This window comes from Amblyomma maculatum, chromosome 6 (genome assembly GCF_055883805.1).
Source record: "Amblyomma maculatum isolate TAMU_Amacu chromosome 6, ASM5588380v1, whole genome shotgun sequence".
Lineage (NCBI taxonomy): Eukaryota > Metazoa > Arthropoda > Arachnida > Ixodida > Ixodidae > Amblyomma > Amblyomma maculatum.
This window is the reverse complement of record NC_139349.1, coordinates 106896691-106923843: the sequence shown is the minus strand read 5'-3', so window position 1 is coordinate 106923843 and position 27153 is coordinate 106896691. Positions and strand designations below refer to the sequence as shown.

The window sequence follows — 27153 nt, the reverse complement described above, 5'->3', positions numbered from 1 at the left end:
TGGTTCATCGGACTGGAATCAGCCAGAAAATTCCAGCATCTTCTATGGGACCTAGCCAATGACGACGCGCGGCTCGACGGGAGGAGAAGAGGGAGCTATAACCAGCGAAGCTATGTGTGTGTGCGCGCTAGCTTTGGCGCATGTTAACAAACAGACGCGGCGCGCCCTATTTAAAGCGACCGCGGCGCTTGTTGAGTCAGCCAGTTCGTCAAGTGTTTTGCGACGTTCTCGCCTGTGCTTCGGCTGGACTCCCGGGGATCACCCGCTGCTGGCAAGCCCACGGACTTTCAAGGGAGCGGCGCTCGTCTCGTATGGCGGCCACATCGTGACTCTTGAGGCGTCGGACTGCAACAGTGCCCGGTGAACAATTTGGTGTTTGTTTATGTAACTCTCTCGTGTTTGATCTGTTGTAAAGCCTGTGTTATTGAATCATTCTGTAGTTGCATGCTTAGCGTTTGTATTCTGTGAACCTCTCGTCTGTTGTATTTCAAGTGATCTTGTGTATTCATTTGTATCGTCTCTTGCTCTACATAAATTGTGTTTTGTTTGTTACTTCTGACTCCGATCCTTACTCTGGTTTGAACTGGCGACAGCTGGGCACCAAACGGCCACCCCCTTCCGTCACTACTAGGTAGTTGGATTCCGGCTGAGCTTGCCACGCAGGTCGAGGGCATCTCCTTTGCGACCGGAACAGCTACCCCCACTCACTCTAAGGGTGTCTGGGAGTGTGCGCACCGTTAAGGGCGCATCGTTAATAATACCCCCTAATTATTAACGGGTGACAAGTATTCTGGCGTCCGCGACAGGACGTTTGGTGCACTCAAGCTCAGAGGACGGAGAAAGAGTTGGAAGAGTTTACGAAGAGGTCGTAAACAGTGTAGCAGCGGAGCGGTAGCGAGAGGTAGTGCCGCGCGGCGAGGTTCGCTAAGCAGACTTTAGGCTACACCCAGACGGTTCGCGCTTCAGATATGAATCTGAAAGAGTTGGTGGAGACTGGCACCCAGCTGGGGTTGTCCGGTGCCGAACTGCGCAAATGGGTTAGCCAGAGAGAAAAAGAAGAAAGAGAGAGAGAAGAAAAGGAACGAGAGAGAGCAGAAAAAGAACGAGAGAGGGCTAGAAAGGAAGCCGAGGAAGAAAGAGAGAAGGTTCGAAAGGAGCGGGAAGAGGAATTTCAGCGAGAAAAGGCTCCAAAACTCAGGGAACAACAACGGTTTAGCTGAAGTGCATAGCTCCAGTGAAGGACATAGCAGCTTGCGTATAGACGCAAGTAAATTGATTCCGAAATACGACGAGAGAAGAGACGATCTCGACGCGTTCCTCTTGCGTTTCGAAAGGATCGCCGTAAATGCAAATTGGACAGACAGTGAATGTGCTACCATCTTGAGCACTTGCCTCAGCGGCGAAGCATTAAGTGTGTTTGGAAGACTTCCTCCTGAGGATGCAGGCAGCTATAACAAAGTGAAAGCTGCATTACTTAAAAGGTTTAGATTTACGACGGATGGGTTTCGTGAGAAGTTCAGGACTGGGAAACCTATGGACGGTGAAACGGCAACACAGTATGTTGCGCGACTGAGTCATTATTTTGACCGCTGGACTGAACTCTCAAAAATTAAACTAGAGTACGGCGCACTTCGCGAACTCCTAATTAAGGAGCAATTCCTGGGCAGCTGTCACCCTGGTCTGTCGCTTTATTTAAAAGAAAGAAAAGTGAATAACCTGGAAGAAATGATGGAACTTGCAGACCAGTATTTGGAAGCCCAGGGAGGCGAAAAGTTGAGCAAAATTGTAAATTCTGAAACCCCTCAAAAGCCCGAATTCCGGCGGACACAACTTAGCGTAAAGTCAACCCCGAGGTGTTATCTCTGCGGGCAACTAGGCCACATCGCACCTAACTGCCGCAAACTCGTAGCCAACAATCCATCCTCGTGTTGGAAATGCGGACGGAAGGGCCACAAAGCGATGTCGTGTCCCGACGCTGACAAGGCAGCACCGCAGGCGGCATGCGCGAGGACTCCGTCAGAGTCGGAATGTCTCCTGGAGGAAGAAGATGCCGATGGCTTTGTTGAGCTTGAGAACGGCAGGAAAGTCCGCGTGGTGCACGACCTAGAGGAGGAGGAAGCAGAGAAGGTGGTTAATCGGAAGAAGGACAAGAAAATCCGGGTTGTGAACGCCGTAGTACACGCGCAACCTGGAGCTGCGGTGAATCGTATGCCGGTTTCGAGGGGAAAGATAAAAGGAAAATCAGTTTCTGTGCTACGAGATACAGGTAGCAGTGCCGTAATCGTTAGACGCAGTTTGATTCATGAGAATGATCTAACTGGCGAGAAATGCCCTGTGAGGCTAATTGACGGCTCAATCCAATTACTCCCTGAGGCAAAATTAGAAGTGCAGACGCCATACTATTCTGGAAAACTGACAGCCCTGTGCATGGAACGCCCTATCTACGATTTGGTGTTGGGAAATATCAAGGGCGCAACATTTCCCGAGGATCCTGATCAAAGTCCCGCGCCTGTGCGCTGCAAGGAATCTAAAAAGAAAAAGGCAAGGCGAGGAAAGCAAGGCCATGAGAAGCCGGAAGAAAAGCCTCGAGACATGAAGAAACAAAAGGAAGCCTCTCAGGAGGAAACCGAAAAGAAAGGGACGGCTCAGAAAATTAAGTCAGGAATGCCTAGGCCGTCGTTGATGCAGGTAGCCCAAGTGTTTGTCCTACTTATTGGGGCGTTACTTGGGATATTTCACCTTCAGCGGAAGGAATACCGGTGCCTAGGAAGGAACACTATTACAGTGATTCTTTTTGTTGGTCTGTGCGCGTTGGCACAGGTTCCCGTGTATCCGTCGGCGCTACTGGTTGTAGGGGCAATTATCGGCACTCATTTGTTGTGTGATTTGCAAGAGGATAAGTCCTGCCTCAGGGAATTTTCAGTAGCCCGATCGGAGAACATAGAAGCGTCTCAAATGCGAGACTAGAGCGAAGGCAGAATCCCTGGCGGACAGAAGCGTGTCACGCACTGATCGCGGGTTGTAATTACGCATGGAATTTAGGTTTGTGCGCTTCGCATTTGAAAAGCGGTGTGTTGTTGATTCTTATGTGTATCTGACGACAGCGTGGTGCTATGTTTGTGAACATCATGGCATTGATGTGTGAATTTTGTCATGTGTTATTACGGTGCGTGAAATTTGTGCAATGTGTGTGTTGTGGACATTTGCCCCATATATGTGTGAGCGCATGCATGTGCGCGCGATGTTCGTGGTTGTTGTGAATATTGTGGGACAATATTCTTTAAGGGAGGGGCAGTGTCACGAAATCGGCGCACATTTTCATCAAGCCGGTACGGCGCGAGGCCCGCACGGCGTTACGTGGAAAGCATGTAGAGAAAAGCCCCCTTACCCGCGCGGGAGAGCGCGTAGCTTTGTACGCGTTGCCGTCACCCTCTTTCCCATTGCCCGGGGAGGACGGTGGTTCATCGGACTGGAATCAGCCAGAAAATTCCAGCATCTTCTATGGGACCTAGCCAATGACGACGCGCGGCTCGACGGGAGGAGAAGAGGGAGCTATAACCAGCGAAGCTATGTGTGTGTGCGCGCTAGCTTTGGCGCATGTTAACAAACAGACGCGGCGCGCCCTATTTAAAGCGACCGCGGCTCTTGTTGAGTCAGCCAGTTCGTCAAGTGTTTTGCGACGTTCTCGCTTGTGCTTCGGCTGGACTCCCGGGGATCACCCGCTGCTGGCAAGCCCACGGACTTTCAAGGGAGCGGCGCTCGTCTCGTATGGCGGCCACATCGTGACTCTTGAGGCGTCGGACTGCAACAGTGCCCGGTGAACAATTTGGTGTTTGTTTATGTAACTCTCTCGTGTTTGATAAGGGAGTAATTATGCATTGCATCCACCCAAGCGCAGCCATACGGCTACAAAGGAAGGCTATACAGCTTTCTCAGAAACTTCGTAGTTAAAGAAAAATTCGACCTGATCCGGGAATCGAACCCGGCAACACCGCCTTTCCGGGGCAGTCGCTCTACCGACTGAGCTAACCAGGACGGTCAGCAGATCAGATGGTAGGGCGAGAGCGAATTGATCTATAACTCGAAGTGGGAATGGTGTTAGTCAAATATTTAGGGGAATCCCCCAAGGTGGAGTAGATTTGTAATAAGGGAGTAATTATTCATTGCATCCACCCAAGCGCAGCCATACGGCTACAATCTGTTGTAAAGCCTGTGTTATTTAATCATTCTGTAGTTGCATGCTTAGCGTTTGTATTCTGTGAACCTCTCGTCTGTTGTATTTCAAGTGATCTTGTGTATTCATTTGTATCGTCTCTTGCTCTACATAAATTGTGTTTTGTTTGTTACTTCTGACTCCGATCCTTGCTCTGGTTTGAACTGGCGACAGCTGGGCACCAAACGGCCACCCCCTTCCGTCACTACTAGGTAGTTGGATTCCGGCTGAGCTTGCCACGCAGGTCGAGGGCATCTCCTTTGCGACCGGAACAGCTACCCCCACTCACTCTAAGGGTGTCTGGGAGTGTGCGCACCGTTAAGGGCGCATCGTTAATAATACCCCCTAATTATTAACGGGTGACAGCAGGAGACATGGCCTCCAAGATTACCCTTGCTCACGCATTTTCTTTTATGCGTAGGGGAGGGGGTGATCTCGGAGGCCATGCGAGAGGACATATGCTTTCTTGCATCGCTAATAGATTTCGCCTTAGTCGCACCGAAAATATCCGACTCACAATGCGGCTCTTGGAGAGCCGGCGGCTCATTGAGCGGCGGTTCGTTTGGAGAGCCGGCGCAACCTTTAAGGGGATTAATAATGAAAACGCAAATTTGCAGCCGCATGAGGGTCCAGCTACCCTCCTGTTGCAAATGATTTCCTCTCATAGAGAAATCATCGATCCGCGCCGTTGTTGCAAAGCGCAGCAAAGCGGCCGGCTAACTCAGGCGGTTGATCTGCGCAAGAAGAGGAATTTCAGAGAGCACCGCGATGCCTTCTAATCATCTGTCTGAACGATTCGTGAGTACAACCTGAGTGTGGGTGCACGGCAGAGCTGCCGAAAATAGGGTGGTACCAGCACACAGCCGAGGAGGAGGAATCTTGCCGCGCTTCGGATGGTTGGAGTTCCGGCGAGGGCGACGGTGCCTGGGAGTGGAGGCGGGACTGAAATCTCGGCATAGAAGGGCGTGGTAGGGGCGCGAGGTCATCAAGCCGCCTGGCTAAAGCATCCAGTCGCTCTTCTATATGTTCGCAAGGTGGGAGGCTGTGGTAGTAGTGGAAGGCGGAGCGGTAACGGCGCTGACGCTGGCAGGCCTTGAGTAATCCGCAACACGGTCTGCGAGTTCGGCGAGCTTGCCCAGAGTGACATCACGCGCAGCCGTGAGGACGAGGACCATGTTCTGGGTGGTAGTGGTGACAAACATTTATGTATTATTTTGCTCAAGGAGGTGTTTGGACCGAGGCTTTTTGGCCCAGGCCCTCAAAAATCTAGGTGGAGCTCCTATTCCGGAGCCCCAATAGCGTCTAACGCCGCTCGCGCCCTGGCGACCAAGGTCCGGTGGGACTGTAGGTCATGGCAGTTAAGCAGCGCAGCCTCCCAGGCCTCCCTAGAAGGGTGGGTAATGAAAGATTGGGAACAGTGGGGATTGGATGGACTGGCCCAGACCATGTGGAAAACGTCCGAGAAGGTCGCTCCACCCAGACTGCAGCTTCCGTCAAACTCGAATGCTTCAAGACTGCCGGGCACAGGATTGTGTTTGTAAAAAGTTTGAGAAAGATGCTTTCGTCCGCTCTCTGGAGACCTTCCGGAAAGCGGCGGTGGCTGTCCTTACAATATGTAGCAATTTGTTTGAATGTGATAACACATTGGGTGGGCTCGGAGTAGACTTCCCGAGCAAGTTTGAGTGCCCGGGGAGAGAGCGCGTGGGCCACCTGATTTGCTAACTCATTGCCCAGGAGTTCCTGATGGCCGGGAGCCCAGATGAGAGTACAATTTTGAGGATTGCTGGAACAACAGCAATTTTGTAGGATACTCTTGGCAAGAGGGGGTATCCAACTCAGCTCATAATTCCGACAGGCCCCCGTGGAGTCGGTAATGGTGTGTTTTATTTGTGGGAGGGCGAGTGCAATCGCGATTTCCTCCGCGTACGTGTGTTGTGTTGTGGGCCTGGAACGTGAGTCCTGCCACTGTGTTGGTGTTGTGGACCATTGCTGCGGCGAACCACCTGTCACGGTAGGGACCGGCAATGTCCACGTAGTATACATGTTGTCTACCATAATGCCGCTCCAGCGCTTCCGCACGCGCCTCGCGTAAGAGCCAGCGGAATTCGTGTAGGAGGGCGGGATTGCGTGGTCGATGCCGAGTCACCAAAGATGTAGGAACTAAGACGCGGACTAACCGGCTCCGACAGCGTTCGGGTTCGAACTGTTTTTTTTTTTAATTGCGTTGCTCACGCTGAGGCGTCTAATTCCAAACACTTCTTTGTCCAGCACCGTGCCATGGCTTGCGATAAGATCGCGGCGGGAGGGGCGCTACAGGGATAATGGTGCAGCGGCGACAGGCGCGAGGGATGACCAAACACCGCCTTAAATGTCGGCCCTAAACACTATCTTTTTTTGCCTCCCGCTGGGCACTCACTGCAATGTTAATGAATTGAACAGCTTTCCCACGATGGGAAAAACAAGCAAAAATACTCACAGCTTCTATTTTAATAAATAAACGTATGTGCATATATATATATATATATATATATATATATAAATGAAGGGAAAAATGAGGGTGCTCGTTATAGTACATGAAGGAAAGAAGCAAACGGTCGGCGAGGTCAAGGAAAGCATTGGGGATTGTTGTCGTGACGCTGGGGCTACGTCGACCCGGCCTTCACTTGGTAGCGTGCAGAGACTCGGGGTTGAAGAAGGACTGAATCTTCGAAGTTGGTAAAATATATACAAGCAGGTTTAATGGCACTTTGAGAAAACTTATTTACAAGATTATTTACATGAAAAAGAAGGGTACATCAGCAAAATGACAAGCGTTAAGAGTTCATAGCGAGAAGCGACTGGATGAGCCGTTTACCCAGGGCCCAGAGCGACATTTCGTGCTCTGCAGCGTCCTTAAAAACCCCCTATGTCCAGCCCCTCTCTGAAGATGCTGACCAACCAAATCCAGGGCACGCCCCTCAGGTATCGGCATCCAATCGAACACTTCACTGCACTGATGGTCTGAAGCACTGACTGGTCCGGCATTCATTCGTTGGGCGTGATCACTTGTTGGCGGGAAAAGCTTGGGAACGGCGAGGAGAGGAGGTACATTTCTATTCTTCAGCAAAGAAACCACAGGCTGGTTCTGACAAGGGGTTTTACTTCTCAGAAACCCGAGTGCACGTGGCGCCGCATAGGGCTCCCAACATTGTCCCTTTTCGACAATTGCAAATCTTTCCTGCATTCCCGGGAAATCACTTAATGGCCGTATGAGTCATGCTCCTTTCTTGTCCTGCCCGTCAGCGGACATGTCACTCTGTCGTCTCCTTTGGATAGGAGGCATTCATCACTGGAGGATAGCACTTCTCGACTGGAAGGGTGAACAAAAGAAAGAAAGCACTTCCTGCTATTTCCCGCAGGGGGACGTTTCTTTGTGTCTTTCCAGACGTTCTCTTGACAGGGTCAATTTGGCATTTGCAGGTTGTCCACAAAGCAAAACATGCTTACAAAACAGGATTCCTGGAAACAGGCTCACTTAGAGCCATTGGACCATCACCACATATTCACAAAACTTTTCCATGCCCACAGGCGAACAATGGAGCGCGCAAATGCGGATGCTTGGTCGTAACAGCCTCCTCCCCCGCCAGAAGAGTCTCGGAGGGCAGCAGTCCCAGCTGCTGCATGAAGAGACGACTTAATGGCCTGCACGTGAACGCTTGAAGCTCGCTGTTGCTTGTCGCGTTGTCTTGATTGTTGTAGGCCAAATTGCTCGAGCTGTCTGAAACTCAACCACATGTCGAAGCAAGCACTCGGCTCCCGTCTGAAGAGACCAGGTTAAAAGAAAACTGCCATTGTTGTTCGAGAAAAGCCCACTCTCAAGACGTTCAGGACCCACGTATTCCTAGAAAACCAAACGTGCTGCTTTACATAGTCACACATATACAAGCGCACGAAAAAAAAAAAAAACCTGATTATCAATTTGGATACATGGTGAGGAACATCTCGGACCGCTTAGAAAGAGCGGCTAAGCGCGTCCGCATTCCCATTTAACTTCCCCTTTTTGTATCTTATTTCAAAATTGTACTGCTGTAAAATCAAGCTCCACCTAAGAAGGCGACTGTTCTTCGATGTCGCAGTTTGCAGCCAAGCAAGGGGACAATGGTCCGTCTCTACGGTGAATTTGGCCCCTCCAAGATAGCACTGCAATTTTCGAATGGCCCATACAATGCAAGCGCACTCTTTCTCTGACGCGCAATAAGCCCTCTCTCTAGAACTCAGTTTTCTGCTCAAGTAGAGCACGGGGTGCTCATTACCGTCGTCATCTCTCTGGCAGAGAACAGCACCTAACCCTCGATCACTGGCATCACACTGGACCGTGAATTCTCGGCCATAGTCTGGAGCTCGCAATACCGGACGGCTAATCAGCACAGCCTTCAGGTTTACGAAGGAGGCTTCCTTTTGTTCGTCCCAGACTACATTTGTCGGTTCTGTCTTGCGGAGAGCCTCGGTCAGAGGGCTAGCCAAAGCTGAATAGTTAGGGATGTAGTGATTGTAGTATCCCGTCAGACCCAGGAATGCTCGAATTTCCGTCTTCGTGCTCGGCCGCGGGTAGTCTGCTACCGCAGAAATCTTAATCTCGCTGGGTTTCCTGAAACCTTGACCTACATTGTGACCCAAGTAGTCCACGGTCGCCCTTGCCAGGCAACATTTCTCGGCCTTTACGGTTAGTCCAGCTTGACGCAAAAGGCTCAGTACAGCTCTTAGATGTACCATATGGTCCGCCCATGAGTCGGAAAAAACCGCAATGTCGTCTAAATAAGGCACCGCGAATGTTTCACACCCCTTTAAAACCCTATCCATGAGTCGGGAAAAACAAAATGGAGCATTTTTGAGCCCGAAACTCATCATTGTTGGCTGGTAGCTGCCCGTCGGAGTGACGAAAGCCGCGTATCTGCTGGCGCGTTCAGTGAGCGGTACTTGCCAGTATCCTCGAGTAAGGTCCAGCGTAGTCACATATGCCGCTCTACTGACCTGTTCTACTCTCTCCTCAATATTCGGAATAGGATACACTTGATCCCTGGTGAGAGAATTTAGCTTTCGGTAGTCTACCACAGGCCTAGGGTCTTTACCTGGAGCTTCTACTAAGATCATAGGCGAAGCATAATCGCTTTCCGAGGGTTTTATTACTCCCAATTCCAGCATGCGAGTTACTTCCCTATCCAGAATTTCTCTTTGCCTTGGAGAAAATCGGTAGCACCTTGATCGCACTGGCACGTCTGAAGTCAGCTCAATATCGTGCTCAGTCAAATCAGTTCTGCCTGGCCTGTCCACGAAGCAGGCCTCAAACTCTGTTATTATCTCGCCCAGATTGGACAGCTGGGATTTCTTTAGTTCTCCTCTCTGCTCCGTCTTTTTGAGAAGCTCCTGAGCGTTGCTTCCCTTTCCGCTGAGGCAAATCAAGTTGTCCCCCATCTCCTCGGGAAGGTTTAACGTTAGATTTACCACGGCTTCCCTCTGCTCATAGGGCTTCATAAGATTGCAATGATAAATGCGCACTGCTTTACGCCTATCGGGGATTTTCACTGCGTAGTCAGAAAGCTTTGCAACGACTTCAGCAGGTCCTTCCCACTGTACTTCGAGCTTATTCTTGGGATCATTGGCTTGCTCCATAGTTAAGTCCTCTCGGGTTCCACTTAAAAGTCTCGTGAGATTACTAGACACTGGCGGCAAGAGGTTATTCTCAAGAACGTCCTCATTCCGCGTCTCATCAAATTCACTTTCAAGTTGACTTATTTGAGATGCCTCGCTCTCAAAGTTTTCTGACCCGCTATCTTCCACATAGACCGCTGTTTTAACTGCCGTTTCTTCCGCTGTGGATTTTTCTGGAATGAGCAGTGTAGCTAGTTCTCGCGCCTTTGAACGTGTTAAGGCTGACACAACTCTGTCTCCGAAAAGGATGCCCCTCTTTCGCAGTAGCATGTCCGATTTGTTGGAGAACAAATACGGATAGCACTTAGGAAGCTTTCCTGAAACGGCAGCCTCGGTTGTTAATTCGCCGAAAGGGCCCTCGATGACCACGTTCGCGATCGGCAAGCACACACTCTGTTCCTCAACTACCTGTCGGATCCATGCACACTGTCCTGTATAGTCGGAAGGCGATACATACGCCGGATGGACAACATCCATCGTTGCGGCCGAATCGCGCAGTACCTTGCAAGGCTTCCCGTTGACTACTAGGTCATGCAGGTAGGGTTCTAAAAGCTGCATATTTTCATCGCAGTCCCTGACATACGAGAAAGCAATCTTTTCTTTCCGGCAGTTGACGGCAATGTGACCCTGCTCATTACACCTAAAGCATGTGAGCGGCTTCCTAGCCTCAAGCTTATTCTTTGTGTTCTGCACGTTGGTCACTTCCCCACTTTTCTCACTGCCGTCCTTTCTAGGGAATTTGCCTGAGGAAACCTTCATTTCTTCGTTTCCAACTCTAGCAAAGTGCCTTTCCTGACGGTTTTTCACACTGAACTTGGGATTGCGGGGCCTATCCACTGCTGGGTTGCTGAATTGTCGGCGCGAAGCATACTCCTCAATAAGTTCGGCAGCTTCAGTTGCCGACTTAATTTCGCCTCGGTCCTGTAACCAATTTCTTTCTTTTTCTGGGAGGCAGTTATAAAACTGCTCCAAAAGAATTCGCTCGACTACAGCGTTCCTATCACTGTAGGAATCAGTGCTCTTTAGCCACTCGCCCAAATTAACTCTTAAATTGTACAGGAATTCAGGGTAACTCTCGTCCCTGGACTTAGTAGCGTTCCGAAAACGTTGTCTGAACGCCTCGGCGCTAAGCCTATACTTTCTCAGAAGGCAAGCTTTGACCTTCTCGTAGTTGTCCGCGTCCTCCTTGCTTAGCCGCGCGACAACCTCCGCTGCCTCGCAGGGCAGAACCGTCAATAATCTCTGAGACCAAGTGTCTCGCTGGAAGGACAGTTTTTCGCAGGTTCGCTCAAAGTTAGCCAGATACAGACCGATATCCCCTGATATCACATATGGCTGCATGTACTTTGACATCTTGAAATCTGCCTCCTTGTTGAGACGAGGTACCGCTAGCTGGGGACAATCGCCCGACCTCTTGCTCAACTCTAGTTCTAATTTCCGGAGCTCAATTTCTAGCTCCAGCTTTTTTGCTTCTCTTTCAATTTCACGCTCTTTCTGCTGTCTGAGCTGTTCCTTTTTTTGACCGATGAGGTTCCATGCTTCACTGAGCTCCTCATCATCGGTTCCCAGATCAGTGATTGCCTTTATAATCAAGGGTTTTCGTGCCAAACCACTTGTATCAATTCCCAATTCCTCACACAATAGCAACAGGTCCGGTTTCTGCAGCTTTTGTAGGTCCATGATCGCTCCGAGTGTCGGCTACTTCCAAAACAACTGTGCAAACTACCAAACCTAAAGGCGTTTCCACACTCTCTTTACCAGTTCTAAAATCTAACCCTGTTCTAGAACCTGGTCCACATCAGAAGAAAAGCCAAGCACTCACCCACACATGCGATCGATGTTCCGAGCTGCTTTCTTGTTGGCCGATTGTTGCTCCTGCTTGTTGCTTGAGATGCCACCTCCGATCAGAAGATGTTGTGGCTTGTAGCTTCAGATCCACCTCCAATCACCAGATGTTGTGGCTTGCAGATTCAGATCCCACCGCTGCCACCAGTTGTCGTGACGCTGGGGCTACGTCGACCCGGCCTTCACTTGGTAGCGTGCAGAGACTCGGGGTTGAAGAAGGACTGAATCTTCGAAGTTGGTAAAATATATACAAGCAGGTTTAATGGCACTTTGAGAAAACTTATTTACAAGATTATTTACATGAAAAAGAAGGGTACATCAGCAAAATGACAAGCGTTAAGAGTTCATAGCGAGAAGCGACTGGATGAGCCGTTTACCCAGGGCCCAGAGCGACATTTCGTGCTCTGCAGCGTCCTTAAAAACCCCCTATGTCCAGCCCCTCTCTGAAGATGCTGACCAACCAAATCCAGGGCACGCCCCTCAGGTATCGGCATCCAATCGAACACTTCACTGCACTGATGGTCTGAAGCACTGACTGGTCCGGCATTCATTCGTTGGGCGTGATCACTTGTTGGCGGGAAAAGCTTGGGAACGGCGAGGAGAGGAGGTACATTTCTATTCTTCAGCAAAGAAACCACAGGCTGGTTCTGACAAGGGGTTTTACTTCTCAGAAACCCGAGTGCACGTGGCGCCGCATAGGGCTCCCAACATTGTCCCTTTTCGACAATTGCAAATCTTTCCTGCATTCCCGGGAAATCACTTAATGGCCGTATGAGTCATGCTCCTTTCTTGTCCTGCCCGTCAGCGGACATGTCACTCTGTCGTCTCCTTTGGATAGGAGGCATTCATCACTGGAGGATAGCACTTCTCGACTGGAAGGGTGAACAAAAGAAAGAAAGCACTTCCTGCTATTTCCCGCAGGGGGACGTTTCTTTGTGTCTTTCCAGACGTTCTCTTGACAGGGTCAATTTGGCATTTGCAGGTTGTCCACAAAGCAAAACATGCTTACAAAACAGGATTCCTGGAAACAGGCTCACTTAGAGCCATTGGACCATCACCACATATTCACAAAACTTTTCCATGCCCACAGGCGAACAATGGAGCGCGCAAATGCGGATGCTTGGTCGTAACAATTGTACTTTGTCTTTTTTTATTTTTACTTCAGTAATCACATAAATTAATGTAATCTGTTTAGGGGAAAGGTAAATAAAGACAAAGTAGTAGTAAAAACAATGTGCCGATGATGGGAACCGAGCCCACGACCTCCGAATATCGCGTCCGGTGCTCTTCCAACTGAGCTACATCGGCCGCTGTCCCACCTGCATGCTACTTTCTTGGATATTAATGTTGTCTGTATACGAACCTTGAGAGTATTCACCAGCGCAACCCGTATCACCATCAGCATGGAACAGGATGGGTTTGGCTGTGAGGAGGCGGCGCAAGGTGTTGTAAGCGTCGTCACATGCTGGTGACCACATCGAAAAATCTGATTTATTGCCGAGTAGCTCAGTCAGCGGGGCGACTATGAAAGAAAAGTTCCGTATAAAACGCCGAAAGTATGAGCGTAGGCCCAAAAAACTCCCTAGTTGCTTGATGGTAGTAGGTTTCGGAAAGGCAGTCACAACTCGATGTTTGGCGAAATCAGGACTCCTTGAACACAACGTGGTCTAAAATGGTCAGCTCAAAAGTAGCCAAACGCCCCGCCGGGGTGGCGCAGTGGTTACGGCACTCAACCACTGTTCCCAAGGACGCGGGATCGAATCCCGGCCTCGGCGGCTGCTTTTCGATGGAGGCGAAAAGCAATGTGCCCGTGTGCTGTGCGATGTCAGTGCACGTTAAAGAACCCCAGGTGGTCAAAATTTCTGGAGTCCTCCACTACGGCATCTCTCATAGCCTGAGTCGCTTTGGGACGTTAAAGGGCCACTGTCCAGGGAAGGCCCTTTTAAGCAAAGGAGCCCAGTGTTTCGATCAGGTACCGGAGATAGTCTGTGCAAAATGCTACAGTGGCACGCGCGCCGCAAAGCATCGAAAATACAATTCAAAGCTCTCTCATGCTCTCCTTCGGGAAGCCAGATTCCCCGTTTCCTGCGCTGGCCCGACGAGCCACAGTAATGACGTACGTACCGCGAACGACGTCCATTGGTCCGTCTGGCTGACTGATGGGAGAAGGATGGGCGTCTACCGCTCGCTGCGGGCTTTTCCCTCGCCACGGCCAGACTGAATCCAGCGGCGCGCGCTCCCTCGGCCGTTTTTTTTTTTTTTTGCGCTCGCGGAGTGCCACGCCCCACCTCCCGCCAAACGCGGAGGAGGAAGGGGAATTTGTCTTGCGGAGGCTAGACGACCTCGGGCAGGAGAGTGAAAAACCTTTGCGAGGGAACGGAAGGAGAGAAGTATGACAGAATCGGGTGATTGCGGTGGCTGTAACTGTGTTATTAGCTACTCTTTTCAAAAACATTTTGCGGCCTTGCGTTCTAGGGGCGAAGTCTCACAGTCACTGGGGAAGAAAATATTTTCTACCGGAGGGTGGACAGTGGGCCTCTAAAGCCAACCAATCAACCAACCAACCAACCAAACCAACCAAACCAAACCAATCAAACCAACCAACCAACCAACCAACCAACCAACCAACCAACCAACCAACCAACCAACCAACCAACCAAACCAAACCAAACTAAACCAACCGACCGACCGACCGACCGACCGACCGACCGACCGACCGACCGACCAACCAACAAGCCAAGAGCTGCTTCAGGGGAGAGTGGTAGGTCGCAAAGTCCGGCGAGAGCACCACGATGTCGTGAAGGTAACAGAGGCACGTCTTCCACTTCAGGCCATACAGAATCGTATTCGTCATATGTTTGAATTCAGCAGTGGCATTGCGGAGACCGAAAGGCATGGCGGTAAATTCAAAGAGGCCATCGGGGGTGACAAATGCGGTTTTAGGGCGATCCTCCGCAGCCACGGGCACCTGCCAGTAACCGGATCATACATCAAGTGAAGAAAAGAGCTCAGCACCTTGTGAACAGTCTAATGTATAATCTATACGCGGAAGAGGGTAGATGTCTTTCCTTGTAATTTTATTTAGGCGACGGTAGTCAACGCAAAAGAGAATAGAGCCGTCTTTCTTCCTCATCAGGAAAACAGGGGAAGATCAGGGACTGTTAGAAGGCTCAATCACGCCATTCTGAAACACAGTGTGAACTTGGGCTTCAATAACTCGGCTCTCGGTCGAAGACACTCGATAGGGGCGCTGACACAGAGGAGCATGTGAACCGGTGTCAATGTGCGGCTCAAAGCAGGCTGGTGAGAGTAGAAGGAAGAACGGAACTGATGAAGCTGTGCGAGAAGTTCAGCGCGTTGAGGCCCAGGAAGACTGGCATTTATAGAGCGAAGGAAAACGTCGGCAGAAGACTGGTACAGCATAAGAACAGACGGTGTGATTGCAGTCAAGTCAGCGGCCTGCGAAGCGGGTGTTGCGTCATCGGTGAGAATAGAATCAAGGAGCTAGATGGTGCCGAGGCATTCACCGCGACGCAAGGATACGGGAAATCAAAACGGATTAGAAATCCAGAGCGCGGTGAGGCCAGCTGATATAGAAAGTGCAGCGTAGGGCAGAGGAAGATGTTTGCGGTTTAGAAAGATAGGTGATGTGGTGAAAAGTACATCAGTATACTGCGGAAAAACGCAATAGCGGTGGGCACAAGAACGAAAGGGCACGCAGGGAGATAAGTATCTTGGGCAACGACGACTTTGGAAAAATGAACGTCCGGCGACGGTTGGTCTAGCGCAAGAAACTCCAGTTCGGCACGAGCACAGTTGATCACCGCATTATAACGCGACCAAAAATCCCAACCCAAGATGAGATCATGAGGGCAGGAAGGCAAAACGACGAACTCTATAGAGCACACAACTTCTTGAATGATGATCGAGCTGTGCACACCGCTATAGGCTCTACAGGCTGGGAAATTGCCGTGCATAGCGAGAATCCTGAAATAGGTGCCGTCACTTTGCGTTTTAACGGCAAAGACTTGCAGCCATAGCAGAAACAGCAGCGCCGGTGTCGACCAGAGCCAGTACTACAATCCCCTCAACAGAAACTTCAAGCAGATTTGCGGGATATACGTGAGGCCTTGTACAGTTCGCTCGTTGCGCAGTTCTCGCCTCAGGAACTGTGGCATTCAGTTTTCCTCTCGAGCTAGATTGGGACGCCATCGCAGAGGAGATAGCGAGCGGCGACGCGGCGAAGTTGAGCGGCGAGGAGAATAGGTGGCACGGTCATTTGCGACGGAACTTGCAGATGGATCGGCGGCTGTGTACTGATTTCGGGGCGGCTGCCAGGAAGCTGACATTCGACACGGCAAAAAATCTTCGTGAGCACGATTTCGGCGGTGCCTGACAATATGGCCAGGAAATCCAGATATGCAACAGATGGGTCGGTTATCACTTGTTCGCCAAAGATTGCGGACGTGCGGACGAGGTGGACCCAATGGCTGTGGAGCATGAAGAAATTCCTGAGCAGGCACTGGAGGCGTAGCGTACACGAAAGGGTAGCTAGGTGGCCTTGGTCGGGAAGCGACGGCAGCGTACGTCAGTGTTGCGACAGGAACGGTGGCGTATGCCATTGGTGAAGTGGCAGGGTTGTCGGCATACGAGAGGGGCTCAACGGCTGGTGCGGTCTGAGGCATGTGCGCTGGAGGAGGGACAGAGGGAAGAGACTCCGCCCCGCGGTCGGCGATGACCTGTCGAAGGGGCACCAAACTGCGGGACAGCTCGTCGTTTATAGGCAGTAATGATATTTGGCGGGCAACTTCCTCCCGGATGAAGTCATTGAGCTGCTGGAACAGCGAGAAGGTCTAAGATGTAGAGGAGAAGCCAGAAAGAGATTCCACAGGCACGGAAGGCTTTCGAGGGAGGAGGCGCTGCTTGTGCAACTCATTGTAGCTCTGGCAAAGGCTGACAACTTAGGCAACACTAGTCAAATCCCGGGATGTTAAAATTTGAAAGGCGTCATATTTGATGCCCTTCAGGATGTGCTTTATCTTTTGTGCCTCGGACATCTAGGCGTTTACTCGACTGCTCAAGTAGAGCACATCTTCAAAATAACTCGTAAATGTCTCGCCTAGACGCTGTGGTCGATCGTGCAGGCGTTGTTCAGCGCGGAGCTTGCGTACAACAGGATGACCAAACACGATGGTAAGGTTCGTATTGAACGAGTCCCAGTTCGTGATATCGGCCTCATGGTCACGATACCACAGGTTGGCAACTCCGGTTAAATGAAATATAACGTTCGTAAACTTTGTGGTGTCATCCCACTTATTGTATGAACTCACTCGCTCGTATGAAGTAAGCTAGTCGTCACAGTCGGTGTTGTCAGTCCCACTGAAGAGCGCAGGGTCTCGCTGGCGTAAGGAACCAGGGCAGATGACCGGCGGGGTCATCTGGGAGGTTGTTGGATGTTCATCTTCGGACATGCGAATTGCCAGCAGCGTGCGGGTACGAAGCTCCAGCGTGAGGCAAAGGTATCAAGCCGCACCTCCACCAAATGTAGGAGGTTTAATTTGCACGTCGAGGACGACGTACGTCGAGGTCGGCGAGGAAGTGGGGCGATTCGGGCCAGCACGATGATCTGAGCAGTAACAGTTCTACAGAGTGCTTCTTCTTAGTCAGCGTCCAGTGAAGGGGTCCACCTTCTTCACAAGTGACATTTTGTGTTGATTGTTTTTTTTTTAATATAGCTGGAAAATAATCTTTCTTTATTGATTTGCATTTAACCATTTCGACAGTGAGGAATACGCGCGCGCGACGCCGCCCTAGCTTCATACCACAATTTCCTCAATCGTCTTTCGCTTTCTTTCCTTATATTCCGTTTATCCCCCTCTGCAAGTGTACTGTAGCCTGGGAATCGTTAAACGGACTGCTACGCCGTTTTTTTCTTTCTACGTGTGTTATTTCTCAGATATATTGCGTTTCGCAAGTACCTTTCGCACGCCAGCGTATGAAAATTTAACCGACTCCAGCGCGTGTCTTCCACTTTGTCGGTTGTGTGCGCGTGTTTATATCGACACACACACACACACACACACACACACACACACACACACACACACACACACACACACACACACACACACACACACACACACACACACACACACACACACACACACACACACACACACACACACACACACACACACACACACACACACACACACACACGCGCGCGCGCACACACACATACACACGCGCACACACACACAGTCTCTCTCTCCCTGTCTCTGCGCTGCTTTCCGCGCTCTACACAACTCAAGCCGACACAGGGGGTTAGAAACTTAAGCAGACTTTGTTACCTGACGATAGCTGGTCATAACGCAGCTTTTCGAAAAAAAAGTGGCGGGGGGGGGGGGGGGGGGGGGCTGCACAGTCACTTGGCCATGCCGGTTGCGCAGGCGCATTTTTGTCAGTGCTGAAGCTACTTTGGAAATTGGTCGGTTCCTTCTGTTTACGACGAGGTCCTTAAATATTTTTTAAACGTTTAAAATCCGCTGCATTCAAAAGCAGGTGATAAGTGAACGTGAGAGGTTATCGGCGGTAATGAGGAGCCACTTTCCGCGCCCATTCTGCGCCAACCACTGTGCATATTATATTGCCATTCTTGATCTTCAGCTGAAACTCGCGCAGCCTCTCCGTACACAGCTGCTGTCGAATGTCCGACCGCAAGGATGTCATAACACACTGGTAGTGCAACGCCGCGATATACTATTTCACTCGCCCTCACTGCAACCCGAGGCTTCTGAATAGCGGAATGCATAGCAGAGGCTCGGTTTCTGCAGGAGCATCGTCGTTTTTCATACTTGGCTGTAATAAGTCATAGGTCGGCGGACTCATTCATGAGTCGACTCACTCGAGCTCACTCAGGCTCACACTCAGATCATATCTGAGTCGTGAGTGAGTCCAGACACATTCAGATCATGATCTGAGTCATGAGTGAGTCCGGACTCAGATTCAGATCGTGATCTCAGTCATGAGTGAGTCCGGACTCATACTCAGATCATGACCTGAGTCGTGAGTGAGCCCGGACTCACACTCAGATCGGGATCTGAGTCGTGAGTCCGGACTCACACTCAAATTATGATCTGAGTTTGAGTGAGTCCGGACTCTCGTTCAGATCATGATATGAGTCGCGAGTCCGGACTCACATTTAGGTCATGATCTGAGTCGTGAGTGAGTCCGGACTCGCATTCAGATTATGATCTGAGTCTTGCCCAGTCCAATCTAGATAGTTCCTATGAAATCAAATGAATTCTTGCTCAGAGGTTGAAGAATCTGATCTGAAATGATCGAGTGAGTAATGGGCACAAGTCGCCAATTAGATCCTAGCGGACTCGAATTGCCCGTGTAATTTTAATTATGAATAAGCCTCTTGGTGAACTGATGATGTAAATCAATTTCGTTGTTTTTTGTTACGCAGTTATTTTGACTGTGGCGATTAATGCAGGTTAATCGAACACTTGTTCTCGTTGGCGTGTTGTATTCTGGTGGCTATATGGTTCTTTCTTTGCTGTTTATTTACTTCGGAATATCTCGCAAATGATTTCACGGGTTAGCTGCTCATTGGTGCACAGCGATGCGAACGAGCCAGGCTAGCCGTGCATAGCTAATAATATCAGGCTAAGTTCGAAGAGACCATTGTGTAAACACATTTTTAACGTTCTTTCTTATTGCGAAAGAAGTCACAGGCTCACCACTACAGACCAAGAATCTTGTCCGATATTTCTTTTTGTGTGCCATTGCTCTAATTGGGTAGGCTGTTTGAGGTCACAAATACGTGGCTACGTATGTGGGTAATTTAAATGCATTCCGGTACAGCTGAAATTTTGCTTCGGTCGATTTGATCCAAAACCTCTCCAACATAATCCACCTACGGCGACCACGATGGTGACCTCCAGGGTCGCCTTATATTTTGCCCATCCACCGCCGAAATTTGATCTCGACCGATTTGGGCAAAAATCTGTCCAATTTAATATGACTATGACGAACAAGATGCTGACCTCCAAATATGAACGGCGCCACCCTCAAATTTGGTCCCCTCACCCCAGAAGATTGACCTGAGCCGATTTCGGACCAAAATGAACGGACAACATAATTCGATTACAGCGAACACGATGGTGGCCTTCAAAGTTTGGTTTGGGTCACACAGTTTACCAACCCTTGAAATTTGATTTTGGCCAATTTACATCAAAAGCGATCAGTTCCTAATTGCATTGACCATCCTCGACACTATGGTTACCTATAAAATTGGGCAAGACCAATTCCAGAATTTGGCCCAGGCCGCCTTCGAAGTTTCACCTTTATAACTGGTATCCAACCATTATTGACTGCGTCCGACAAGACGGCAACCACCAAATCGGCCATAGCCATATAAAAAATTAGGCCCTTGCTATACCTAAAAAGACCAAGAGATAATCCCTACCATATTTTTTCCTTTTCCTGTAACCTTTTAACTCATTCATTAGTGAAAACAGTCTAATCATGTAATGTTACACATTTTTTTCTATTTGTTTCCCTGCTTTTCTCTGTACTGCCTACCGCATACTTATATAAGCTTTAGGACCGTCACTCGTTGCTTGTCGAGAGTGGAAATGAGTGAGTCTACGATGAGTGAGTCCCGATGAGTCGAAATGAGTGAGCTCAAATGGGTCGTGAGTTGAAATGCGTGAGTCCAGATGAGTCTGAGTTCAGATGAATCTGAGTTCAGATGAATCGTGAGTCGAAATGGGTGAGCGCAGATGAGTCGCGAGTCAAAAATGAGTGAGTCGAGCTGAGTGAGTTCAGATGAGTCGTGAGTTGAAATGAGTGAGTACATCATGAGTCTGAGTTCAGATGAGTTGTGAGTCGAAGTGAGTGAGTGAAGGTGAGTCGTGAGTCAAAAATGAGTGAGTCGAGATGAGTGAGTGAGCCCAGATTAGTTGTGAGGGAGTGAGCCCGAGTGAATCGTCATCATGCGTGAGTTTCAGTTCATGAGTCTGCGTGAGCCCGAGTGAGTTGCCAGCTTGCGTGAGTTTGAGTTCATGAGTGTGAGTCCGGGCCTTGTGAGTCCGAGTGAGCCCGCAGATGGACCAAATTTTTAATAGTGAGCCTGAGTGAGCACAGCGGATTTTGCAGACCTATGTAATAAGTAGCAGATGACAGCGCTTTTTTCTATCACTTTGTTTCTCTTTTTCTTCACAATGCGTAACCCGATGTGTGCTTACGTAGCAGCACCGTCCTACTGCTCAGGTCACGCGTAAGGCACAATTTGATCAAAATGGCGAATGGTTAAAAATAGGGCCCCTGCACTGGAGAGATGCAAGAGCATGACCGTTGTTGCGACACTGTACGCGTCGTCATTTTTTCATTTCTTAAATTTTTATTTTTGTTGTGTTTATAAATCCTTTTTATTATTTTAATTTTTACTGCTTTATTTTTTTAATTTCCTCAATGGACTTCAGCTTCCTTAATCCAGATGAGAAGAATCCGTAGATGAGAACGTCAGTAAGCAGGCCTGCTTGGAGTACAGGAGTGCAGTTATTTCACTCCTGTACTGAATGACGAATTATTCGAGTCCGAAAAGTAGTAAAAACATGCAGCGAGTTGTTAATGGCACTGGCAGAAGGCCTAATGTAAACGCGGCGTAATTTTGTGCCAGGCTTTTCTTCTTCCGTGTTACCCCACAAGTCCTTCGACATAGAGTGGTACGTGGCGGCTATAACTGAGGCTACAACAGGTATTCAAGGTATGGGTATGGGTGCCGTACCGTAGCTTCGGCAGTTGTAGCCGGAAATGATGCTGATAACGCACTTATACTCGAAAAAGTAATATTGATAAGCATCGAACAGAGGGAGACACACCAGGGTATCCACGATGTCAGCGAAAGAATGTCGCTTTGAGGTGCGTTTATGGTACATTTGAGCGGCGTAATATGGAAATCATAACATTCTTAATTGGAATGGCGGTGACTCTGACGTGAAATATTTGCAACTTTGTGCAGAATCACCACTAAAATATTTACCCCTATGAATGCGCACACATGAGCAGAAATTAAAGCTCTTTGTAAATTCGGCATTCACCAAAAAGACTCACCTTTATCCATGATGGTTTGAATTGATATCAGTGTTTCACGCGATAACACAGCAGTTCAGGGCCTTCCTGTCTACCCTTCTTATTTTAATTCAGAGCCTCAGATCGACTACTTGTGTACACAGCTGTGATGTGAGCAACAGCTTAACCACACACGCGGCGTACTATCTTAAGTTAGTGAGTTGCGGCGCTCACGTTTCTTATCACGTTCCCCTGAGCAGATACCGGGTAAAGCTTCTGCTACATAAACTGGTCTAGCAGACTGTGCACTGTTAGAACAGCGTGAATTGTCGCAGCCGAAAGGTCAAGTCTTCCTGTTTCACTCGGCGAAATGAAGCCTACCTCGGCAATGTTGTTGGTCGTGCTGCTGCTGTGTGCAGCGTCTGCCCCCACCATGGGTTGGTGCCCGAGCAACGAGGGCGTCTTCAGCGACTGCTCCTTCTCGGAGTGCACGCCAGAGGAGTGCGCTCAGGCCGGCCTCGAGTGCTGCCCGAAGCCCTGCGGTGGTAGCTGGTGTGTCGAAGGTGAGTGAACAGTTCGCGCTGCAACTTTGCCTTATTAACAGGGAGGTTACGCTCATCACTAAATTTCAAATTCGAATAGCTTCTTTATGCCGTTCTGAATTGGGTGCTGCATTTCTATTTAACAGATTTACGCGCATTGAATTGTGCCTATGTTTTCATGAAATGGTATAGAGCGTAATTGTGACGTCACTTGCCCGGTGTGCCTCATCAGGCAGCCATGCCGCCCAACACTATGGCCGTCACATTGCATCGCGGCCAGTCGAGAAAGATAATCCTATTCCCCAGCAGCTCCGGTAATGAACCGCGTTTGATGGTATGGAAGGAGATGACTTTCGGTCGGCTACCATCGGTAGCCTATTAGATTTATCTCAGTTCATTTTTGCGCTCTCACATTGGCTAAGCAGGCCGTGAGTCGTCGCTATCACCGTTCCTTCTAGAATAGCCGTGTTATCACGGTGTCATCCACGTACAGTCAAGCGCGATTTGAAGGTTATCGCGCGAGCGTCGACCGGGAGCATGAACAGCGCCATGGCCCAGAATTCTCTGCCGAGGCGAGGGAGGTATTAGGCCAGCTTCCCTCACCCTTTTTGCTGTTCCTTCAGCAGCCGTCACTCCCTGCAGGGACGTCACTTTCTTTTTTTTTTTGTTTTGATTCTGCGAGCAGGCAGTGACCGTTGTGCGCAGGACGTATTCTCCGGTATTATCTGAAATTGGACTCTTTATCGCAACAAATAGAAAGCTTAAAATAGAGAGAAAGGGCGGTGAGTTTGTCGTGGGGGTGATGGTTGTTGTATGGAACAGCGAACGAGGGAGAGAAGAGTGCGAAATGATAACTTTTCTTGTTCCAAACCCGGCCGCCAGGTGCCTGGAGTGTAGGCTGGTCGACGCTCGCGCGATAACATTTACACCGCGCTCGACTGTACGCATGCACGTCCGGAGATCAATGGGGAATCTAGTATGGTCGCCTCCCGGTTCCCGTCCTGCTTCTCTCCAGTGTTACTTGGTATCGCATACTCGCGTACAGACTTGCTACCTGTTCGTGAGTCCTTTAAATTTTTTTGTCTTCATTCATGACTTGCTCCTGGATTTCGCTTTACTCTGCACTTCTGTATCAGCTCTCGCATTTCAATGTAGCATGACCGCACTACTTTTTTGTTTGCAGGAGTTTACAACTAGCGTGCACCGGCATCGTGGCACTAGCATCCCTCATGAGTGGCTACGCCAGCTACCATGTTTGGTGCCATTCCGCTGCATAGAGAAATAAAGCCTTCCTCGTTCAGTGCACCTTGATTTTTCTGCCAGGCTCATGCCATCCTTGTTTTTCGCTTTATCACTTTGGTCCACAAAGTGAGAAGACTCTTTGTTGCGTTAGCTTATAGGCTTGCACGTTTGAGCGGTCATAGCCATTGCAGGTTTCCACACATGCACACGATCGGTGACGGAAGTTCACGGAAAGCTCTTTTTAGAAAATCTGCACGGTAGCGCTTCATCGCGATGCAACTGCCAGTTAATGCCACTTGCTGACGGAGCATTGTGGTTACCACAAAATTTCACGGTATTCGAAGTAGTACATATATGTCCCTCGCCTTCAGTGCTTCTTTTGCGTCGCCGGCACGTGTGTGCTTGAATGCATGCCAGGTTAACTGAGCGGACAGTGCGAACAAAAATAAGGCGCGGAGGATGGGTGCAGGCCGTGAAGCGCATTCGAATCTCGTTGGGTTTTGCGATGACGGACCTAAGCGGTGGCTGCGGCGCATGCTTTCGTGCGCTGGTCGTGGCCAGACTGGGCATAATCTAGCAAAAATGCTTTACCAGCCGATAATAAAGTTTGACTAACAGGCGCATATAACTAAGTCAAGAGGTACCGCTTCGTTCAAAACTTTGTCTGCTCCTCTAATGTCGCAAGGTATGCTCTCGCATCAACGTATGCTTGTTTGGGATTTCCTCTTTGTTTCTGGATGAAAAGAGCGACGGGCAATAACTCGGCCATCAGCAACAAAATGCTAATCCCCCTTCCCCCCTTACGCCGCGCACACGTGGAAGGAAACGTTATATAAGTGCCGTTTTATATGAGGGCGGGATTGTTGCTAAACAAGCTAACTCTGATAACGTAAGTATAATATGCTTGTGAATGTATACTTAAATAATAGGCAGGAGCCCATCGATTTCGGCCTCCTCGACAATCTCTAGACGAAACCCAAAACAAGTCTCTTGATCACTACGTTCACATGTTATAGTGAAGGCTTGGCACAGAAAATTGCTAGGCAGGTGGGTAGATGGGTAGGTAGGTGGGACGTACGGCACGTCTTCGAGCAAGTGCGGCCCGATCGACCGAAAGAACTGGTTGGTCAATGCACGCGTAGCCGGCGCGCAGACATTAACAAATCTGGTCCTTCGACCATCGAGAAATTTCTATCACCTCTCGGGCATCCACCCCGAAGGTGCAATGCGCGCTGGGTCTGAAGGCTGGATTGAGAAAGACTACCCCCGCACCGCCATTAACTGCGCGCGTCCATCAGGCAAACGAATGCATCTACACTGAACCAAGTGCGAAAGGAGATAACATCTGTAGGAAGTCTAAAATTGCTTTTTTGCAAACAATAAGGATTTATTGTGTACGTACATACATACATGCAGAAACGCACATTCCTAGCAGACCAATAGCACTATACAAAACACTATAGGCACTTATGCAAAATAAGCTCACATACATGATTCCTCAGATAGGGGAAAACAATAGAATGGGGGGGGGGGGGGGGTTCTAATCAAGGACGTCAGGCATCTCAAGTCTGCTCCCCCGTACAACATTGAAGCGCGTGTGCCAGCGCCGCAGAAACCGCGTCTCGCCATTCGTTTCTAACTGGCCAGTGTTACGTTTCTCCACCGAGATGTGGGACAGCTGACGCGGCCACCGCATAGCAACAGGCAGAACCGCGAGCGGATCGGCCATTTCGACGCCGTTCATCGGCCGCGCAACGCTTCCTCCCGTCGACAAGTCTCAGCGTGTTCCTGCCACGCGCCAAATGTGTGTGCGTGCGTGTGTGTGCAAAAGCTGGCCAAGCCTGGAGCTCGAGGGAAAGTGCGTCGCCCTCTCCTGTCAGCAGGAGGTGGAGGAGATGAGGTCGGAACACCTGCGATTGAGTCATTCGTCGTGAACCAACATGTTTGGCTCTCCCTTTCCTGTGAGGGTTTACCCTTTCCCTGTGAACTGGAAAAACTATAAAAAGCAGCGGCCGACTCCGCTGAGATAGAGACTACATTGACGCGCCGTTGAGACGACGCTAGACACCAGCTGTGTGAGAGTGTCTGTATTCTCTCCGGGTCAGCTTCTCTGCCCGTATCTTCCCGATGTTGTAGTAAAGGTTGTTTCGTTAAAAAAACGCCTCGTCTTTGCTGGAACCGTTGATGCCGTCCGCCGTCCACGGAGCCGCCAGGCCAACGCTACCGAGGGGCCGCGCGCCGAACGTAATAACTGCTGGCAGCGGTACGCAACCCCGGCACTCGCGACCCAAACCTAACACCAGACAGACACTTCCAGATGACGAGGCGCAGGTTCTGCAAGGCTGGGTACATTGCGCGGGCTGGAGTGCGGCGCGCCTCAGCGAGGCACCTGCGACGCCACAACACAAACAGAACCACCTTGAACACAAGATGTTTTAAAGGGTTGCGCCTGACGCTGAGGTTGATGCGGACGTTACACATCCTATATGCGAGCCGCCACATTGTTCCCGCAACTACACACTCAAAAAAAAAAAAAAAAAAAACATGCGAGAGGCTCTCGGGATCGAGCACCACAGTTGGCACACTGATTATTCGGTGCGACACCCCATCTGGCAAGACGCTGTCTCGTGGGGAGGACGCACCAGCGCCTAAGCCAGTCAAAATCTCGCACTTCATTTGGCAGCCGACAAGCTTCCCACGCTCGCCATTGGGACAGTGGTTTCTCGTTGCTCATCAGCTGAAAGCCCCCGAAGATCAACTAGTTCGCTGATGCGTATGGCTGCAGTAGGTCGTCTACGTTAGCATCTGACAGGTCGGCATCGAGAGTCGACTTTTTCTCGGCAACCTCCTGGTAAAAAGGCAGAGGTCTGTCCGCCTGTGGACCGAGGGAATGTGTGGGTGTAAACACACGATGCGCCGTGTTCATCCAGTACAGGATGAGCGAGCAACCAGGGTAAGACTCGTGAGCTAATAGCCTCTCCACCAGCCTTAAAGCGAGTACTCGAGCCACCACCGGCATGCACGCAGGCCAAGGCCTCCCCTGCTCGTCGGAAGGTGTAGGATGTGGCGGGCGACTAGCGCTGTCCTGCCGTCCCAAACAAAAGTCCCTGTAAGGGACGCGAGGCGGTTCGCCACGCGGCGCGGGATTGTCGCGATACGCGCCACATAAAGGGTGAAAGCGCACGCTCGTGTCTTGACGACGCTGACATTAGCATTCGGCAAAAGGTTGAAACGCGCTGCATCAGAAAGGGCGTGTGTTGCCCGCGAGAGAATTTCGTCCCAGATGCGGGGAGAGACCCCGCTTGGCTCAAACAGCAAGCCAAGTATACACGTAAGGCGTCCACAAACGGTACGGCGGCACTGAAGAGAAGTTTATTGCAACTCCAAAAACGGAAGATACATACTCATATTCACACTATATCAAAAAATGATATTCAAACTGCAGGTCCGCCTGAACGACCATTGCACTAATGCCAAGCTACATAGCACACACCATGCACGAGTTAACGAAAGATGGGAATGCTAAATAACCCGGTATGATTT

General features: G+C 50.0%; 1 protein-coding gene across 2 annotated transcripts in view; it reads left to right on the top strand.

Moving 5' to 3' along the window:
• The window catches only part of LOC146186520 (uncharacterized), a 62135-nt gene extending 38520 nt beyond the window's left edge, over positions 1 to 23615 (top strand). The window contains exons 1-2 of one of the 2 annotated variants that reach the window (XM_084605701.1): positions 22175 to 22389; positions 23552 to 23615. In XM_084605701.1, the coding sequence (XP_084461827.1) occupies positions 22197 to 22389; positions 23552 to 23565 (207 nt within the window). In that variant the 5' untranslated portion in view covers positions 22175 to 22196 and the 3' untranslated portion in view covers positions 23566 to 23615. Of the gene's footprint in view, positions 1 to 22174; positions 22390 to 23551 lie in introns of those variants that run through there. The other variant, XM_084605703.1, reaches the window with a different exon arrangement.
• Positions 23616 to 27153: the final 3538 nt, after the last annotated feature.